The 22,303-nt window shown below is 42.3% G+C and overlaps 1 protein-coding gene across 1 annotated transcript in view; it reads left to right on the top strand.

Annotated features, from left to right (window-relative positions):
• The window catches only part of LOC119474705, a 63,939-nt gene extending 54,488 nt beyond the window's left edge, over positions 1-9,451 (top strand). The window contains exons 4-6 of the mRNA XM_037746890.1: positions 8,352-8,681; positions 8,868-8,950; positions 9,074-9,451. Coding sequence (XP_037602818.1) covers positions 8,352-8,681; positions 8,868-8,950; positions 9,074-9,193 — 533 coding nt within the window. The 3' untranslated portion in view covers positions 9,194-9,451. The remainder of the gene's footprint in view (positions 1-8,351; positions 8,682-8,867; positions 8,951-9,073) is intronic.
• The last annotated feature ends 12,852 nt before the right edge of the window (positions 9,452-22,303 follow it).

Here is a 22,303-nt window from a genome sequence, read left to right as displayed (position 1 = left end):
GATGAACTCATGTTGGAACTGTTCTGAGTCCAGTTGGAATCACTGAATTGTTGTGTCATGACATCTTTTAATTTTGTGTCTGGTGTCTTTTATCTCTCTCTATTTTATCTTCTATCATCTCTCCAGACTCTGTCAGGCTGGTGAATGGGACTAGTCTGTGCTCAGGCAGACTGGAGGTGAAGTCCAACCACTCTAACCAGTGGTGGTCCTCAGTGTGTGAAGCTGACTTTGACCAGCAGGATGCAGAGGTGGTCTGTAGGGAGCTTGGCTGTGGGGCTCCTTCAGTCCTCCAGGGGGTGACTTATGGAGAAGTGGAGGATCCAATGTGGACCAAAGAGTTCCAGTGTGGAGGAACTGAGTCTGCTCTCCTGGACTGTAGAAGCTCAGGCTCAGATAGAAACACCTGCTCACCTGGCAAAGCTGTTAGACTCACCTGCTCAGGTAGAAGAGGAGCTGCAGCTCTGATCTGGTTCATTTCTGTTCTAACGAAACTCACTTTATTCTTTTACTGAAGAATTCTCGTTTCTGTTCAGAGCCTGTCAGGTTGGTGGGAGGAGACAGTCACTGTGCAGGAACACTGGAAGTGAAACATCAGGGAGACTGGAGACCAGTGGGTTACTCTGCCTGGACCCCGAATACAGTAGAAGTTGCTTGTAAAGACCTGGACTGTGGCTCTGCTGTTTCTGTAGAACACAGAAAGGAGTCCTCAGAAAGATTTGTGTGGTGGATCTGGTCTGACTGTGTTCAGTCTGGATCTGCTCCGAGGGAGTGTGCAACATCATATACCTCTTCCTCCATCCTGGATCTCACCTGCTCAGGTAAGCCCATCAGTGACATCATCTGTGACATCATCTATAACAGTAATGTACCCAAAATGACACACACACGCACCAGCTAGAATCGCAGCAGACTGTCTCAGCAGCCATGATGGAGTCTGTTGATCTGCTGCCTCAGTAAATCAGGTGCTGAATGCACCAAGATATATATCTGTATATATGAAAAAGGCTTGTCACGGTAGTCGGTTTTACCGGTGTTAAACGGTGCTCAGGCACACACTGATTACATTAAGTCCCCACCGTCGTCTTGCTTTTTTTACAGAAATAAAACCCCTTTAGTTCATTTTGGTGTATCAGCAGCATGTTATCAATAGATAGTCGGATGACGGATGCTACAATCTGAAAGTGAATGCATCTGCTCCGTAAGGAGTCAGCTCAGAGTAGCAGGAGTCATATTTCACACACGGGATGAGAGAGAGTAGACAGACAAGACGATGGCGGAGGATTTGGTGTCGAAGCGAAAAGCAAACGCACCTATTTGACAATATTTCAGATTTAAACCCAAAACGTTAATGAGGTAATCACCGCGAGGAGAATGTAGCGGTCACAGCCGGTGTGTGCGGCGCCAGGTAGACCCCTAGAGCGCCTCAGCAAAAGCTCTACCGGAGAGGCAAGACACACCGCCACCCGACAGTAAAGATCAGAGTCAGCGCGCTACACATATTGACCGTCATCTTTTCTTGTAAAATGTCCAGTGTAATCGGTAACACTGGTGTTGTGATTAGTTTATTAACCGGTGGGAAAATGTCCTCACCGTCACATCACTAGTATGAAACATACATGTCTGCTGCTTCAGGAGTCCCCTCTGCCAACCAGCAACCAGCCTGAAAGGACTCCTTCTTCAGCTTGACAGCTTTCTAATGATGAACTCATGTTGGAACTGTTCTGAGTCCAGTTGGAATCACTGAATTGTTGTTTCATATGTAGCATTTACGCTCCACATGAAATTAAATAAATTGCTCCCGCAAATTATATTAAAATAAAATAAAATAAAGTTCGGGGCATCACCAATTTTTATAGAAAAAGAGGAAACTGTTTTTAATATAAGTATTGATCATCGATCATTGACCAGTCTCAAATCTGAAGTGTAAATTCTGAATTCATTGATCTAAGCTTCCACTCTGAAATACACACACAGACCACGACGTAGTGATAAAGTGAAACATTTATTTACCATAAATCGTGATAATTGAATAAATGAAGGGATGAATATACAATAATTAACACTGGTAATTAATGAATGAATGAAATGGAAATTCAGTGACACAAGCAACTGATTGGAACTTTTAGTGTTGAGGGAATTTCTGATCTCCAGGTAGGGAATGAGTCCTTACCCCAAGTGAAGGAGTTCAAGTACCTCGGGGTCTTGTTTGCGAGTGAGGGGACTATGGAACGTGAGACTGGCCGGAGAATCGGAGCAGCGGGGGCGGTATTGCATTCGCTTTACCGCATCGTTGTGACGAAAAGAGAGCTGAGCCGGAAGGCAAAGCTCTCGATCTACCGGTCAATCTTCGTTCCTACTCTCACCTATGGTCATGAGGACTGGGTCAGGATCCAAAGAACTAGATCGCGGGTACAAGCGGCTGAAATGGGTTTCCTCAGGAGGGTGGCTGGCGTCTCCCTTAGAGATAGGGTGAGAAGCTCAGTCATCCGTGAGGGACTCGGAGTAGAGCCGCTGCTCCTTTGCGTCGAAAGGAGCCAGCTGAGGTGGTTCGGGCATCTAGTACGGATGCCTCCTGGGCGCCTCCCTAAGGAGGTGTTCCAGGCACGACCAGCTGGGAGGAGACCACGGGGAAGACCCAGGACTAGGTGGAGAGATTATATCTCCACACTAGCCTGGGAACGCCTCTGGATCCCCCAGTCAGAGCTGGTTAATGTGGCCCAGGAAAGGGAAGATTGGGGTCCCCTGCTGGAGCTGTTGCCCCTGCGACCCGACCCCGGATAAGCGGTTGAAGATGGAAAGATGGATGGAATTTCTGATCTCTATTCTCTCTTGAAGCTATAAAAGTTGCAATTATTAATTTGGAAGATTAAGAGATATAGAAAATACGTCTGACAAACAACTCTTGATCAAAAGCCATCAGGATACTCTTACTTCTCGCTGCCGTTGGTTCTGTTTGGGTCCAAGTGGTTTTCTTTTCACACTCTCTGTGTGGATCTCCTCCTACCCGTTAGGTAGAGAGGGAACCTCAGTAGCTTACTCAGCCCTCAGATACCTACGCTGGGAAGTCTTCTTCAACTTTCTTGTCATAACAGTAAAAGTTGGATCTTTGAGTCGATTGGCTGATAGTTCGTTGAAAAATACAAAAGCTTGATGTCAGACGATCTTCTGAAAGTTTTGAGAGTTTATCTATTTCACGGACAAAACTTGAAATGCCGGCCGGACATTTATCATTTAAATCACGCGAGGTAAACAAAAGATCTTTAAAAATGCTGTCCTTTAGAAGTCACTTGACTAAGAAAAAATAACATGAAGTAGAAATGAAACACACAATGGAAATGTGTGTGTTAAACGGAGAAGTTTGAGGGAGTTACCCCCCACTCCTTTTGGAGCAAACTTTCCAAGCGAACTGCTGAAGCGATCTCCCTAAGTGATCTGTTTGACTCTGTGTCATCTCTTCTTTAACCCCCCTCACGGAGGTAGAGGAGGGAGGGGGTTGAAGCCCTCTCATTCAGCAACTTAATTTCTATCACTGAATAAATCTTACATGCGCAAAATCAAAGTTCCCTCCTCACTAATTTTAGAGCTCCTTACTTTGCACGAAACAGACACATATCAAAAAGCTATATTCACTAATATTCTGATCAAACATTAGTATCAAAATTGAATTCTAAGTCAAGTTATTACTCATTCTCAACAACTTTCAACTTAAGATATTACATCTATTGATCATCACTGATAAAACATTAAAAACGTATTACAATACCATTAATGATTATACAACAAAATATTCAGTAATAAACATTACCAATCTTAAAATCAGTTTTACTAAACTTATAACAAACATTACATTCAATTAGTTATCCTATTACCTCCCGATACCTGCCAGGTGGCAATGTTGTTCCATCGCAGATTCATTTACTCTCAGGGTCACCGAAAGGTCAAGACCTAGGCAACTATGGAATTCCAGATGCTAGGGGAGTGTGTGTGTGGGGAGGGTTCTGACCAAGCGAATCCTTTGAGGACATCAAAGAGTTAACAGTTTTTGTTGATTTGAGCGAGAGAGGATTCTCCTAGAGTCATAAAACTTTATTATCTTCCCTGGATAATGTCAAAATCAACACTCGATGGTCGATTGCAGAGTTTACGTTGTCTTAAGAAAATAACTTGTTCCTTCTTTCTAACTAAAACATCTGTCAGTGACCAAATCTTCCTGGACTCAAGAATGTGTTTTTCTCTTCCCAGTAGATGCAAGACGAGATAAGATGCTTATAAGAGTAGCACGCACCAATCTCTCTACACATGACATCTTTTTATTTTGTCTGGTTTCTTTTATCTCTCTCTATTTTATCTTCTATCATCTCTCCAGACTCTGTCAGGCTGGTGAATGGGACTAGTCTGTGCTCAGGCAGACTGGAGGTGAAGTCCAACCACTCTAACCAGTGGTGGTCCTCAGTGTGTGAAGCTGACTTTGACCAGCAGGATGCAGAGGTGGTCTGTAGGGAGCTTAGCTGTGGGGCTCCTTCAGTCCTCCAGGGGGTGACTTATGGAGAAGTGGAGGATCCAATGTGGACCAAAGAGTTCCAGTGTGGAGGAACTGAGTCTGCTCTCCTGGACTGTAGAAGCTCAGGCTCAGATAGAAACACCTGCTCACCTGGCAAAGCTGTTGGACTCACCTGCTCAGGTAGGAGAGGAGCTGCAGCTCTGATCTGGTTCATTTCTGTTCTAATGAAACTCACTTTATTCTTTTACTGATGACTCTCTTGTTTCTGTTCAGAGCCTGTCAGGTTGGTGGGAGGAGACAGTCGCTGTGCAGGAACACTGGAGGTGAAACATCAGGGAGACTGGAGACCAGTGGGTGACGATTACTTTTACCCTGACTGGACCCTGAAGGAAGCAGCATTTGCTTGTAAAGAGTTGGACTGTGGCTCTGCTGTTTCTGTAGAACACAGAAAGGAGTCCTTATACAGATCTATGTGGAGGATCAGCTCTGGCTGTGTTCAGTCTGGATCTTCTCTGAGGGAGTGTGCAACATCAGATTCATCCTCTAACTCCATTCTGAATCTCACCTGCTTAGGTAAGCCCATCAGTGACATCATCTGTGACATCATCTATGATATCATCTATGACAGTAATGTACCCACAATGACACACACATGCACCAGCTAGAATCGCAGCAGACTATGATCTATGACAGTAATGTTTCCAGTATGTTCCTTCCTCCGTCACAGTGACAGTCGGTGGTTGTGGTTTCCATTGGACTGAACTGTAAAGTTATCCAGGACAATGACATCCTAAAGTGTAGAAAAGTGTATGGCAAACCGTTTTAACATTTAATAGCTCAGCTTGACTATCCAAATTTAGCATTAGAAATATCTACAAGTACATCTTGACTAGTCATAATTACATTGTGACTAGTCAAAACAACAGTTCTGACTATCCTAAATAACAGTTACAGATAACTCAAACCTCATTATGACTAGTAAGAATTGTTGTGCATGATGTTGCTCATCAAGGCTGAGGCTCACGATATTGGCCCAACAAAGCATCTGAACAGTGTCAGCAGAAGCTTTTGCTAACTTGGATAGTTCGGTAAAGTGTGACAGATATTCACAGATTCAAACTTCCCGGATCAATAACTCATAAGAGAAACATAGTTAAAACACAAACAACGTCTCTTTCTAACCGTAGTAAGGTAGACAACGAGCTACAACCTCATTTTAATCACAACGAGCCGTCCTCCGAGCTGGACACATGACATTGGTCTCTATGGCCCTGTTCAGACCTGGTATTAACATGCGTCCTCAGTGATCGCATCACAAGTGGACAGCTTTAAGTACGTCTGTTCACACCTGGCATTAGAATGCGTCTCCACATGCGTCTTCAGTGGCCACTTGTGATCCGATCTCACTTCCCCGCCTCATATATGAAAATAAACAAGTAGTAAACACACGGCTAATACAGCAGCCGTTGTGACGTAATATTACATGAATGTCAGTAGTAATATCCTACATAATTGTGAATTCTGGTACATTGTATTAACATCAAAATAAAAGGTTAACGTACCGGTGGTCCCCGGGGACCTCCGCGCTGCCAGCACCGCTGCTTCATTTCGGACGGGTGTCAGCTCCGTGCAAAGCAGCGGAACAAAAACACCACCACATCTCCGACAGTATGATAATAATGCACTTTGCGTGCCTAGTCTGATAGTCTGTAGATATGTAGCCTATAAACAAGATATATTTTATTAAAATACAGTTGTACTGACAGGATACAGTAGAGCACAGAGGCTGTTTCCATGCTGACAAGCGCCCGAGTCTGCCTGTTTATTCACCTGAGGAGTGCAGTGATCCCGCGGATCCCAGCGGGACATCAGATGAGTAAGCGGTCCTTAATGTGGCCCAGGACACATTCGCATACACACTGCTAAAAGAATGTGGCCACATGTGGCCCAGACCACCTCTGAACGTGGTCTGAAAGATCCGATCTCAATGCGTCCTCAATGCGTCTTGAGTGTGTTCACACCTGTACTTAGAGCTGTCCACTTGTGATCCGATCACTGAGGACGCATGTTAATACCAGGTCTGAACAGGGCCTATGTGCAGCCGGCTGTGAGACGAGTGGTCAGGGACCGCTGTGGATCAGATAGTTAGAAAATGACATGAAATAGAAAGAGCTCATCATCAAGGAGTCTGTGGCCAACGAGAGCTTTGTTCACTAGAGAGTTGTGGATGAAATTTACAGCGTATTGTAGATTTATTGTCTCCAGACACACTTTATAAACCCATACGACTGCAGTGCAGCGCCATAGCATGTTTGAATAGCTTCACCTCCCCCCCAATCTGGGGGGGAGGTGAAGCTATTCAAACATACTACCCAATTCTGACTAGTCAACATTTAATTTTAGATATCTAAAAAGGACAATGTAGATATCTACAATTGAGAGGAATTAAAGATATCTTGAACTGGAATTATGACTAGTCATAATTAAATTGTAGATATCTGAAACTGGAATTACGACAAGTCATAATTCAGTTGTGGATATCTGTAATGAGAAGCCCCATACACATGAATGGCAAAGTAGTTTGAATCGTACTAGTCAAAATGTAATTATGGATATCTAAAATTACAGTTTTGCCTAGTCAAAATGTAATTACAGATGTCTAGAATTAGAGTTATGACTAGGCAAAACAACGTTGCAGACATCTCTAATGAATCTCCTGTCTAGCTGTTAAATGTTAAAACAGCTTGCCATAGAAGTGGGCTTGTTTCTGAAAACTTCAAACTCTCCACAGACTGCTGAGCTTCACCTGACAGGACACACCTGTCTGTCTGTACGCCTTTCCCATTTCCCAGTTTGTACATCCTTGATTCCTTTCCTCGCCTCCTCTCCTCGCGTCTTAGTCCCTTCCACGAGAGATGGAAACTGAAGAGGCGAGGAAGAGACGCGAGGAGAGAGGAGTTGAGGCAACAGGCTTTTAACAAAATGAGACATCCTCGCCTCGGAGCCGTCATTTTAAAGCCACATCAATTAAATATGACGTGTGGCACATTGTCACGCCTCTTTGATACATCACAGGTGTCTCTGTTCGCACTTCTATTTCATTAATTTGCGTGTTATTTTAACTAAATTCACAAATCCAAATTCTTCATGACCATGTCAGACAATATATTTCCTCTATATCTGAATGTACAAACAAAAACGCTGTTAAAACATATAAACCACTGTAAGCTTTACAAGATATTATATAACTTTGATTTGTTTAATCTTTTTTATTACAACCTTTAGTCCCCATGGCGTGTTTGTAATTGTAGACTCGAGCTGTATACACAAGTGTTTTAAACTTGATAACGGCCTCAATAAAGTTGTTACATTTTTTTAAAAAAAACGGGTGCTGAGAAGACTTACGCAAAGTATACACACAGATGTATCGTCACTATTAGCTCCTTCAGCAAGCCTCCTTGCTCCTCCAGATGCAGTTTAGGAATTGGGATGTCCTTCAAGATGGAGCGCTGAGATTGATTTCAGGATCACAAGCCGGAGCATCGAGGATCGAGGAGACGAGGAGGCACAAAATCAGGTCCATTTTGTTGAACGGAGGATCAACAAAACATAGAAAAACGTTTAAACGGAAACGGTGGTGCATTGAACACTCTGTTGTGCTACGCAAATGCACTGCCTTTATAATACGACAGGGTTTGTGCACGTCACTGCTGATTGGGTAACACCTCTGACACACCCACCATTTAGAAGAAACACGCTGTTCAACCCGGAAACCGTAGCAAACCAGAGCACACTGTTTTCAGACTGAACGTGCCCCAGCTCTCAGCCAATCATCTCTCTGTGTTTACAGACCTGCTGCTTCAGCCCAACATCTCTGCGTCCTCCTCCGTGGACGGGGTCTCCGAGGCCCAGCAACAGGGGTTTCAGGTGCTCAGGGACTTCACCTTCACCATCAGCTGCTCCGTCCAGCCACAGTACCCAGGAGGCTCCTTCCAGCTCACCTTCACCTCCTCCACCTCAGCACTCACCTACACCAAGCCAGCTGTCAATCACTCCGCCCACTTCCTGTTTCCTGCTGCAGAGCCCGCCCACCAAGGAAGCTACAGCTGTGTTTATCACGTCTATGTTTTTTCTCATGCCTTGTTCTCTGAGAGCCGTCTGATCTCTCTCACTGTCACAGGTAAGCTGACTGTCTCATTTCATAAGAACTTTACTTCATTTTGTACTTAAGGAATTTTCTTATTTCATAAGAATTTTACTTTTGAAGAAGTGATTTTAGATTTCAGGTCACTACAGTTTGTGTTTAATGGGAGATGTTGGACTCATGATGTGATGTGATGTGATGACTGTCCATGTGTTTGATCAGATCTAAGGCCTTTTATCATCAGAGCGGTCGTCCTGCCGCTGATTCTGCTGTTGGCGAACATTGGCCTTTACTTCTACTATAAGGTACTGACACACGTCTGTTGTTCAGACCACTGACTGACATGAAGCACTCAGTCTGTGTTTATTGAAGTGAAGAGAAAAGAGTGATGCAGGAAGTCACATCTGTGTGCTGTCATGTGTCTCCAGGCCACCAGAGGGCAGAAGCCGGGCAGACGGGAGAACACTGAGCCGGTTTATTATAACCTGGGTGTTCCTGCAGCTGAAGGAGGGCCGACTGAAGAGGAAGGAGCTCAGGGAGCAGAGTAGCACCTCCAAGGAGCTCATCTCACATCCAGATGGATTTATAACACACAACCCACCAACAGCTCATTTTATATGAATGTTCCCTTTAAACAAGAAGGCTGGATTTATTCAATACATTATATACTATATTTGTCTTACTCTCAACATGAAAACCAACAATGTGTTAGTCTTTTCATACTTTCTGACTTCCTGTCAGAACGTATGTAGCCCATTGGTTCCTACTGAAGATGTAAATCTCTAAAAACACCTCACAAACATAATGTGTTATTGAAAACTAGACTAGAAAGCAGGTATACCGGAGTCCAAGCAGCCGGCGCAATTTGAAACCAAAGACACCGACAAATTGACTTAATTTTGTAATTAAGGCATTTTCTTATTTCATAAGAATTTGACTTAATTTTATTTAATTAGAGTTTTGCTTGATTTTGTACATAAGGAGTTTACTTAATTTTGCATTTAAACAATGTACTTAATTTCTATGAGTTTTACTTACTTTTGTATTTAAGGAATTTACCAAATTTTGTACTTTGGAAATTTTCTTAATGTTGTAGATAACAAATTAACACAAATTTATAATTGAAGATTTTACTTTTACTACTTTTTTTCTAATGAAGGATTTTGCTTATTTAATAAGAATTGCACTTAATGTTGTAATCAAGGATTTCTCAAATTTTCATAATTAAGTAATGTACTTATTTTTTAAGAATTTTACTTAATTTTGTAATTAAGGAATTTTCTTATTACATATGATTTTTACTTAATTTTATTTCAGTAGAATTTGGCTAATTTTTGTACATAAGGAGTTTACTTAACTTTGCACTTAAACAATGTACTTATTTTCTATGAATTTCTACCGAATTTTGTACTTTGTGAATTTTCTTGATGTTGTACTTAACAAATTTACACCAATGTATAATTGAAGATTTTACTGTTACTACTTTTTTTCTAATTAAGGATTTTGCTTATTTAATAAGAATTGCACTTAATGTTGTAATCAAGGATTTCTCAAATTTTCATAATTAAGTAATGTACTTATTTTTTAAGAATTTTACTTAATTTTGTAATTAAGGAATTTTCTTATTACATAACATTTTTACTTAATATTATTTTAGTGGAATTTGGCTCATTTTTGTACATAAGGAGTTTACTTAATTTTGCACTTAAACAATGTACTTCATTTCTATAAATTTCTACCGAATTTTGTACTTTGGGAATTTTCTTAATGTTGTTCTTAACAAATTTACACAAATGTATAATTGAGGATTTTACTGTTACTACTTTTTTTCTAATGAAGGATTTTGCTTATTTCATAAGAATTTCTCTTAATCTTGTAATAAAGGATTTTGCAAATCATTCATGATTAAGTACTTATTTTTTTAAGAATTTTACTTATTTTGTGATTAAGGAATTTTCTTATTACATAAGAATTTTACTTAATTTTATTTCAGTAGAATTTGGCTCATTTTTGTACTCAAGAATTTTGATTCATTTTGTAGTTAAGGAACTAGCTTTTTATAATTGAAATTTCTTTATTCAAAAGAATTTTGCTTAATTTTGCACTTAAAGAATTTACTTAATTTCTATGAATTTTAATTACTTTTGTATTTATGGAATTTACCTAATTTTTTACAAATTTACTTAACTCATAAGAATTTTGTTGTACTTAACATTTATTATTATTAATTTACAGAAATTTGTAATTCAAGGTTTTACTTATTTTATAAGAATATCACTTAATGTTGTAATCAAGAATTTTGCAAAAATAGATGTCATTGAAAACTAGACTTGAAAGCAGGTATACCAGAGTCCAAGCAGCCGACGCAATTTGAAACCAAAGACACCGACAATTTTACTTTGTACATAAGGGGTTTACTTAATTTTGTACATACGGAGTTTACTTAATTTTGCACTTAAAAAATGTACTTAATTTCTATGAATTTGACTTACTTTTGTATTTAAAGGGACTGTTTGTAACTTTTTACACGTATAAATCTACCGGGTCGGGATCCCATGCGCGCTCGCCTATGCGCGCTCGCCTATGCGCGCTCGCCTATGCGCGCTCGCGTGTGGCCAGAGTTTCTGCTCCTCTGCCTGCTTGCCTTCACTCACACACCGCGCGCGTTCTCGCTGTTTCGCTGTTTCGCTGTTTCGCTCCACCTCTAGACGTGCATGCGCGCTCACTCCACACTGCAGAAGAGTTAGTTTAGCTCTGAGAATATCTAGTGAATGTACAGTGGACGTTTGTGCAGAAATAACTGCTGTAGCTCCTCCAGACCAACAGAGGTTTCCCGTGTCTTGTGAAGTGATGGGGCTCCGCAACGAGTTACGTTATCGTCTCCGACCAAAACTCGACCAGGTGCAGGTGTCTCCCTGCAGGCGCAGTCGGGAGGCAATAACGTTTCTCTTCCTGCTTCAGCCCTGGAGGCTGAAGCAGCGGGGCTGAAGCAGGAAAAGCCAACACTAGGATCAGCAGTGATTCATGGAGAGACCTTCGTCTGGTCAGCTAACATTACTGCCATTGTCTTTTATCTAGAACAAACTGACACAATACATTTATTCTAATAAAACATGTCCATGCTATCATTGTGAATGTTCTGTCTATCTCCAGCTGGAGTGGACAGCATATCGGAATCGCCGCTGTATATTTGAATTGTTTTACTTTGAAAGTGGACGCAAAAGTATTTCGGTGTTTATTGTGGCTGGGGAAGTGAACGGTTGTGATGACCATGTACTGCCCTCAAATGGTCACAGAAGGGAATTACAACATTAGGTTTAAAGGGGAGCTACGCCCATTTTCAAAATTCATACATGTTATTCCTATGGTCTAAGAAAGTCCAAAAAATACTAGTTAACATGAACAACTCTCTCCCAAATCAAAAAAACTAGAGTGCTAAAACTTGTGATGTCACAGGGGTATAAAGTGTGGAGCTGCTCCATAGACAATGAATTGGGAGAGATGTTCTAGATCAGGGGTTCTCAACCTTTTGCAACTGAAGGCCCACTTGTGATTGTCAAAACATTTCCAAGGACCACCTTCCCAAATAAATGAGTAAAAAACCTAACATGTTTATATAACAAATAATAAACTGGGCTGTAGATATGTGTTATGCCACTGTCAGCTGTAATGACCAAAATACATATTCTGCTTACCCTCTGTGAGACACTTGGGCTTGCCTCTGGGAAATAATGAGATCAAGTCATGGTGGGATGGGTGAGAGGCTGACACGCAGAGCAGCATTCAAAGTTGCTTTCAGTTTATTCCTTGCCTTTGATTTTGTGACAGTCACAATGGAAAACCCTGACTCACATAAATAGGTGGTGGTGAAAGGCAACAGAAATTTGATTGCCCGTTTTGACAGAGAGGGATATTGACTGGCAGCCAGTATCCAGAATGAAGCAAGGTCAACTTGTGTGAGCTGAAGTTTCAGGCTGCTGTCTGCTGATAGTTCCATCAGTTCATTTTCCAACACAGTGGAGAGAGCTATGTCTTCTGAAGCAGGATCCACAGAGAAAGGGTCCAAAATCCAAAGGTTTCCATCTCGTGCATCTTCTGGGAAGTAGTCTGTAAACTTTCCTGACAACTGAGTCAAATGCTGGGTTATAACACTGGATATGTTGACATGAGGAGTGGCTTCCAAAGTTTCACTTAGGAGTGAAAACACGTCAAATCGTCCCTCCTTGACTCTTCTGTTCCACAGAATACGTTTTTTCTTGAAGCCCTCAATTTTGTCTGAAACCAAAAACCCTGTGCTGTTTCTGCCTTGCATTGATATATTGAGCTGATTTAACTGGTCAAATATATCTGATAAGTAGGCCAGTGTTGCACAAAAGTTACCATCAGTGTAATGCTCAGCAAGAGGGGAGTGCTGCTCTTCCAGAAATGTGTGCACTTCTTCTCTCAGTTCAAAAAGGCGATTAAGCACATGTCCCCTTGAAAGCCACCTTACTTCACTGTGGTACAACAGCTGCAAATGATCTGCATCAAGTCTTTCACACAAAGCAGCAAAACACCTTGAGTTGAGTGCATTTTTCTTAATATAGTTAACAGTTTTCACAGCCACGTTCATGACTTCATGCAGTTCTGGTGACATCTGCTTTGTAGCTAGACTTTCCCGATGTAAGAAACAGTGCGTCCACTTGGCGTCTGGCGCCCTCTCCTGGATCTGTTTTACAACACCACGATGTCCTCCCGTCATTGATGCAGCGCCGTCTGTGCAAACACCTGTACAGTATTTCCAATCAAGACCTTTTTCTGTGAAGTAATCATCAAGGCAGCGCATTACATTATCTGCCGTTGTTCTTGTTGGAAGCTCCTTACAAAAAAATAGATCCTCGTGAAGATTACTGTCCTTGCAGTATCTTACAAAAACTAACAATAAAGCGGCATTGCTAACGTCAGTCGACTCGTCCAGCTGTATGGCAAAGTATGGGCTTGCCTTTATTCCTTCCAGAAGTTGGCATTCGATGTCATCACTCATGTCAATAATTCTTCTGCTCACGGTGTCATTGGAGAGGGGTATTGACTGAATTTTGGTTGCAGCGGCTTCCCCCAGTAACTCTCGGCACATATCCACAGCGCTTGGCAAAATAAGCTCCTCTGCAATCGTAAAGGGTTTCTTGCTACGAGCTACACGAGCAGCAACCATGTAGCTAGCTTTCAAAGTGGCTTTTGACTGAGTTGTTAATGTTGTGATGACTTTCTGTTGTGCCTGAAGCCCGTCCCTTTTCCTTAGGAAATATTCTTTTGGCTTCTCGACACATCCTGGGTGCTTTGTGTTTAAGTGTCTCTGGAGCTTCGATGGTTTTAGCGCCTCATTTGACAAGATTTCACCACATTCAACACATTGTGCCTTGGGCTCAGCATCACTGCCTGCCATTATGAATCCAAATTTAATGTATTCAGGGTCATATTTCCTCACCACACGCTTCGGAGCTTTTACTGGCGCAGGGTTGTCTCCCACATTACTTTTTCGCTTTAAAAACCGATCCATTTTGTCTCACTGCATCCGAGAACGTTAGCTAGCTAACAGTGGCAAACACGTTTGTCTCTACCTGATGATGTTTGGTGTTTTTACACAAGGCCTATTGAAGGAGGTTGGGTCACACTTAATCAACGCGCCTTCGGGGTACCGCACATGCGCAGTAATATCTGCTCTGCACTCGCCGAAATTGAGCCGATCGCAACGCACGACCGCAGCTCCAGTTACACTGCGCATGTGTTATACCCAATACAAGACCCGTGTCCGTCCGTGTCTCAGCCTCCTTCAATAGGCTTTGGTTTTACGGCAGCTGGCATCTTACCTCCTTTAGGTTTTACCTGTTCACTTTGCTAAATAATAATAAAAAAATAATCTAGTACCACTGCCTCCGCGGCACACTAGATGGCGCTCTGCGGCACACCGGTGGGCCGCGGCACACTGGTTGAGAATGGCTGATCTAGAACATCCCTCCCATTCATTGTCTATGTAGCAGCTCCACACTTTATACCCCTGTGACATCACAAGTTTTAGCACTCTAGCTTTTTAGATTTGGGAGAGAGTTGTTCATGTTTACTAATATTTTTTTGGACTTTCTTAGACCATAGGAATAACATGTATGAATTTTGAAAATGGGCGTAGCTCCCCTTTAAACCTGATGTTGTAATTCCCTTCTGTGACCATTTGAGGGCAGTACACGCTCATCACAACCGTTCACTTCACCAGCCAGACAGAGAAACCCTGGGTTAATTTATCTAGTTGATAACCAGCTTCATAGGACCGCTTAGTGTGATCTCGTTTGTTAGGGTTAGATAAGCCAGATAATGAGAAGATACCCTGGGTATGTTGAACTGGCTTCGTAGTACAGGCCTCTGTTCTGTGAGGATGAAGATGGAGCTGTGTGTCGATTCTGTGAGTTTTCTCTCCAGAGTCAAAATGTGTTTTTTTTCCATAGAACAAGCAGTCATTGACCTGGAGGACCAGCTGAAGTCTCCACAGGACAAGAGGAACAAATACAAACAAGTGGAGAAAACATGTGAGGAAATGGTTAAATACTCCATGAAGTCCTTTTTTATATATTTCACCCCTGCTCCTCAGATGCTCAGTTGCTCTAAGTCTTGTATCTGTTTCCATTAGTGTTATATTGGTTATTTCCTTTATTGTTGGGGGTGGGAAGGAAAAATGGATGAAAAATAGAAGACTACTTACTTGCTCTGTAATTTGTATTTTTCAGCCTCTGTGGTTATGATCTATGGTTATAAGCCTCTGTGGTGGTAATACTGTGCTGTTGTGTTAAGATAAATCAGTAAAGAGGAATCAACCGTATCTGAGCGTCCTGAGTGTTATTACTGACACACCAAGGTAACGTCGCTACTCTTCAACCAACACCTATACATCCTATCCCAAGTGAATATGGAATATATATATGATATATATGAGTGAATATTCAATACCTCCTGTGACCCTGAACACAGAAAAACACAGCAAGCTGTACAATATTAGAAAGGTCAAATGAGGGGTGAGTTCAAAACAGACCACGTACCTGTATTTTATTTGAATGCCAAACTTGTATTTGAACTGTATGTGATAAACACAGTCAATACTGACATGTTAGCAGAACATGTTTCCTCTTACAAGTTTCTGTGGGCTGGTGACTAAATGAGAGCAGCCTTTCCTCCTATTCACCCTGACCAGTCAAACTAAAACTGCCAGAGTTTGACATTGTTGAACAGAGCTGAGATGCCATTACAGAGTGTGAGATCTCTGCTGGGAAACAGACATTGAAATGGTTAAACACTCCATGAAGCAGCTGTTGCAGCAGATGTCCTTTTTTTTTTATATTTTCTTCCACTGAGTCCGTCACTGGATTTGTCATAATCCTGTCATATATGATGGGAATATTTACAGAACATTAAACTGTTAAACAACTTCTCTGCTTTCCTGAATATATTTTATATATATTTGTTGGGATTGTGTCTTGTATTATTTTCATGTTTTGTCTGGGCTCCGTTTCAGTCTAAACCTGAACTCTGAGTTTACTAATCCTGAGTTGTCAGTTCCAGAACAGCTGATCTGAGTCAGATCAATCAACTCTGAGTAGGTTAAAGCTGAACATCAAAAGCCATCATCAATAGAGCTCTGATACCACGATTCACCATGGCAACAGGTAAAGAAAAGGAACAACCTCCATTTGAATCCAGTCCACATAAAGATGTTAACGCATGTAGCCGACTGTGCATATTTATCTATAAAACAAAAGTCAGAGCAGTGGAAAGTGTCAGTAATATAATAAAGTTTTATCAGTGTTGTCCATTGGTTCATCTTTTACCAGACTAACGTTTCCTTAATGGATGATGAAATGGTGAATCTGACTGTGTATTGGACTGTAGCCTACATTACATTTAATCTGACGGAGACAAAACACAGGGGACAACAACTGAAGATGAAAAATCTAAAACATATATAGATCAAGATGTAGATGCATGATTGTAAGCTCAAAATCTGATCCAGTAATAATGTGTTTGGCGATTTAAAAGATAAAATACAGTAGATTTTAAACATCTATTTGGATCTTGGCTCAACAGCATTCAGTGGCTTAATTTCAATTTCTTCAACACATGTAGTAAATTTAGACACAGTCACTGAAATGCTGTTAAAACACGATCAGATTATATGCATCCGATTTAAATAAAAAACTCCCTTTCTAACTCCGTTATGCAGCTGCACCACCATCCTGCTCACTCAGAAATATTAACACATAATCCACAATATTATAGGAATTATGTTCCATCAGTGCGACCAATCACATCATGAGTGACAGAGATCATCATTCACTGATCGGACGTGTCCACGCTTCATACCAATCTTTACTATTTAAACTGAGATTATGTGCAATAAACATTTTAGTGGAACTGCTCTAACAAACTGACAGCAGCTCAGTCAGTCAGTGTTATAAAAAAGGACATTCAGAGATTTGATTCTGAGCTGAGGGTGATTTCATGCTGTGTTGAATGTGAGGGCAAACACCGCTCTTCAGAGAAATGACTGACAGCGCATAAAGGGTTAACTTTAGATAGTCCACTGTTTCAAATATATAAACAAGACAAACAACAAAAACCAAACTTACATACGAGCCTCATAGACACAAGTTCAATATCAGTATCTTTAATTCATCTTCTCGATTCAAACGTAATGTCAGAATCATGAGAGAGCTTCTTTCATTGGCTCTGAACTAAAACCACTAAAACAAGAACCAATCACAAACGTTACTTCATACAAAATATTCAGTCGTTCTATTTGGAGGTGAAAAGCAAACTCTGTCCTCCTCCGTTCATTCTTTAGTTACAAACTATTCATATTTTATTGCTAAAATAGAGTCTCAATCTGAACCAAACACTGGAAGGCCAACAGTATTTGACAATGCAGATATAAAACATACATCTCTGTATTATTATCTGTATTTTTATCTCAAAGGAGAAGTGCTACATTATTCTTTTTAAAAGCTGTCTCTGGGGCTTTCCCCAGAGTGTCGACATCAAAGTTCACTTCAGATATAATGTATATAGCTCAGAGCAGCGGTGTAATTCTCTCTCTGCTGCTAAATGTGGAAAAGAGTTTTCCACCATCACGTGATGACACATTTCTTTATAAGGGCATCATTCAGTAGAAGTCTGTGAGTGTCTGTTTAAACTCGCTCATTGGAGGATTATCAGTGTTCCAGTGACGAGGCTGCAGCTGATTTTATAGATAAAGTTGAAGGTGACTGTCCTGTTGCTCATGCTGTCCACTGGATTTATTTCTAATTTACTTTCAATAAATCAATTGAGGACAAGTAATAGAGATAGTAACGTGAGGACATGTGGATCCTCACATTAAAAAGAAGCTGTTTTGTGGGGTCTCCCCGGCCGTTGGGTCATCTTCCTCTTTCAGTATCCAGCACCGTCTTTGTCTTTAAACGTAGACATCCTTCATCGTGGGTGTTTTCGACACTTTAGGACGTATAGATCAACTGTAAGTCTTTTTTTCAAGTGATTTGAGCGGTGCGTCCAATAAAGTTTCTTTTTTTGTTGTCTGATTTCTGTCTCTGAGGATGTTCGTCAAACTACCCTGTGGTGGAGAGACACAATACGTTTAGATGAGGAATGAAAAAGAGCAGAGTAGCTTTGTGTTGTGGCTCAATTGTAAAGCTGTGTTCACACCAAGAGCGAAGTTGGACCAACAACTTTTCTTTCCTCCATCAACCATGGAAGAAATAACCACTGTTGCTGCTTTGTACATGTTGTGGAAGTCCCAGATATGTCAGAAAACTAAACGCCGTCGTTTCTGGGTTAATAACATCACCCGGCGGCGAGCTGTATTCACATACAGCAGGGCTGGACTTGCCATCTGGCATACCGAGCGTTTTCCCGGTGGGCCAACGTCCTTTTGGGCCGACGTGTGTCTATTTTTTTTTTTTTTGGGCCCATAAAACAGGTAAATCGGCCCATTTCTTTTCCTTAATTGACACTGGGCTGGCCCAACCGCTCTATGCCAGGCGGCCACAGTGAGGAGGAGAGGGAGAGAGATGAGGGAGGGAGTGTAGAGTTTGCAGTAAGCAGTTCTGGGCTGCCTGGCTCAACATGTCATGAGAGATGAGCAGTGCTTGAAGTGGGCCGGTAAGTAGCAGTATGCAGTATTTTACTCATTTTACTCCTTATGGCGTACCGTGACTTTTTCATGCGTACCGGAGCTTCTCACAAGCTGCCGGATCTCCTCTGCCCTCTCCATATCAGCTTCTCTGGGAGATTCATAACAGCGAAGAGCCAGCGGATTTGCGCCGCGTGGGTTCCCGTAGTGAACGGAAGCGCCGCACTATTAATCTCCGCATTAGCTGAAGCCTGGCTGTTCACATCAGAAGAACATCTCTCTGCTTCTTCTGATCCTCTGCTGTTTACTATCCATCTCTCTCTCTCTGTGTCTGTCTGTGTCTCTGTCTGCTTATGTGTGTCTGCCAGGGTTGGGGCCAAAGTGGGGGCCAGGGCTGGACTGGCCCCCCCATCAGAGTCTGAATGTGATAGGTCCGATAAGACTGTCAAATGTACTTTTTTAACCTGTTTCTGTCCCTGTACAGCATGTATAATCCTAAAAAAAGGACAGCAGGGGCAAAAAAAATGAATTATAACTGATGAATATTAGTTTATGCTTAATATTCACACACAAAGTTTTCTTTCCTGAGATTTAAAAATTAGAAGTTTGACATAAAATTGCTGTTGCAGTGTACTTATTATTTTGTTATTTTCATTTTTTTAAAGTCACCAGAATTCAGGAAACAAAGTCTCTGAAACTCAAGTTTTTCTGGGAGAGGACCCCCAGACCTCCACTTTGGTTTTCAAATCCTCCCTATTTTTGAGGACTCAAGATTGGCAAGTATGCAAAACAACCACATTTGAAGGGATTTCCTGGAACAGAGCCTTCAACAAAACGTGGTACACACAGCACAAATGACCGGTGATGGGGCCGGTCTGGGCCAAAATGCCAGGGACGATTTGTTGTCCCAGTCCAGCTCTGTTCCTCAATGATTGATTACTTGAATAACAGAATGGACGGATTCATCATCTATTAATATAACGGTTAGTTGCAGCTGTAGTTCAGTCCATTTACCGAGAAATGATAAGAACACTCTGACAGCATTAATCGGATAGGAACACCTCAGCCTGCTCTGGTTGTCATGGTAACAGAAACCACAGTCCTATAATCTGTGATCTGTCAGCAGCTTCTCAACAAAATATCAGTTTCAAAGAAATACAGATTAGAGGAGTGTTAATATCTGTAAAACTAGAGTCAACTTAATGATGAGTAAAGCTGCAGCTCCTCCACTACGCAGAGATCCCGTGAGGACAGCACACACAGAGCAGACAGACGGTCTACCTGGACGTCATGGATCACCTGTTGCTGCTGCTGCTGCTGCTGTGGAGCTCAGGTAGGACTCTGCTTTAAACGTGATGTGTTATTATTCACACAATTATATTGATCTTTAAATCAGAGAACAAACTGATCACACACACCAAGGCTGTATTCTAACCTACTATACTTGTTAAATCGGACAAGGCGATCTGCTCTTGAATATTACTTTGCTGGGAGGATAGGGTAATCACCGTGGGATATCAGTAAAAATGCTCTTGAGATGGATTTGTCTTCAGTGGACTTTATTATAAACTTCACGCACTGTGCACTTATACACTTCAGACAGGAAGTATAGTGTCCTTTTGGGTGTGTGTGTGGTTTTCTCAATGGACGCACACAGGCTCTCACTGTCCAAAATGTCCAAACTGTAAAGTACTAATGACGTAACTCAACTACTGTAACAGCTCACTTGACACGCAACTCTCTGGAGCAACAGAAAAAAGCAGACGACTTACCTCTGCTACGGAGGATTGATTGACAGGCTACTCAGCCAATAGAAATGCGCCGTAGGCGGGACTTAGCAAAAAGATAGGTAATGATATAAACCAAGGCATAGATATTCAAGCAACATAAACTGAGGTAGGTAATACATGACAGGATATGAAATCTTCTTTACAGCCGCCCCCAAATATGGCGGCCCATATTTGCTATCAAGGAGAAGATTCACTTAGTCAATGTCATCGTCTGGAATGCAAGGGAGCTTGATAAGGCGTGCGACCAGCCTCATATACGTCTTGCCGTTAATCTTGACCTCAGCTGCACGTACTCGTCCATCTGCTCCTGGGAGGACCTTGCTCACTCGTCCGACTGGCCAAGACGCCCTCGGCAGTTGTGGGTCAACGACCATGACCACTGTGTCTGACTGGAGGTTCTCTGAGTCGTTCCACCACTTGGAGCGGGTCTGTAATGTGGGCAAGTAATGCCTCACAAAGTGTCTCCAGAACTGGTCAGCCAGGACTTGGCAGTGTCTCCATCTACGGCGACTTAGAAGTTCCGACTCCTGGTAGACGGCTTGGGGCATTGCCGGGTCGAGCCGCCCCATGAGAAGCAAGTTTGGCGTGATGGGTTCTGTGTCTGCCACATCTGTAGATACATACCCCAACGGTTTTGAGTTTAAGACTCCTTCCACTTCAATGAGGACAGTGTTAAACACTTCCTCAGTGACAATCTGTGCCTTCACAGTGGCATTTAGGGCGGTCTTGATGGATCTTATCTCCCGTTCCCAAGTCCCCCCGAAATGAGGGGCACTTGGCGGGTTGAATGCGAACCTGATTTGACTTTTCGCCAGCTGTGCTTGAAGGTCAGGGTGCAGAGCTCTGAACGCCTCTTGCAGTTCTCGATCTCCGCCTTTAAAATTTGTCCCCTGGTCGGACAGAAGCTCTGCAGGCTTTCCTCTCCGTGCGATACATCTCCGCAGTGCCATAAGAAAGGAATCAGAATCAAGGCTGGGCAGGAGTTCTATGTGTACTGCTCTAGTCGTCATGCACTTAAACAGGACTCCTCACCGTTTCTCATTGCGTCTGCCCACTTTAACTTGGAGAGGCCCAAAGCAGTCCACTCCAGTGGAGGTGAATGCTGGCTGGTAGAGACGCAGACGGGATTTGGGCAAGTCAGACATTTTTGGAATGGTAGGTTTGGCCCTCCATCTCTGGCAATCTACACAGGTACGCTGCTGTCTTTTTACAGCCTCTCGCCCTCGAAGAATCCAGTATCTACGCCGAATCTCAGCAAACAGTCGTTCTGATCCGGGATGTCGTAAGTCATGGTCAGTGTCCTGAATGATCAATTTTGTCGCTGGGTGAGCTGGGTCATGGGATGTGATGGACAGAGCGCAGAAGGTTGGCTTCCTCACCTCATTTGGATCATCGAGTACTTCAGTAGCAGGTTTGGTTGGCCAGTGGTCAGATGACTGTCGCAGAAAGTCTGGGCCCTGACTCCACCGAGTCTCCGTAGCAAGATCCTGCAAGGACAAACCTCGTGTAAGATCATCTGCCGGATTACTGGCGGAGTCCACGTAGCGCCAAGCCTGGGCATCGGTCAGTTCCTGTATTTCGGCTACTCTTGTGCCTACAAAGACTTTGTAGCGGCACGATGCAGACTGAAGCCAGGTTAAGACTGTCGTGGAGTCTGACCACAAGACAACTGAGTGCAGAGGCATCGTAAGCTCTCTCTCCAACAGTGTGGCTAACTGAGC

The sequence above is a fragment of the Sebastes umbrosus genome, chromosome 16 (genome assembly GCF_015220745.1).
Source record: "Sebastes umbrosus isolate fSebUmb1 chromosome 16, fSebUmb1.pri, whole genome shotgun sequence".
Lineage (NCBI taxonomy): Eukaryota > Metazoa > Chordata > Actinopteri > Perciformes > Sebastidae > Sebastes > Sebastes umbrosus.
The sequence above is the reverse complement of the archived record's forward strand: the minus strand, read 5'-3'. Positions and strand labels throughout refer to the sequence as shown.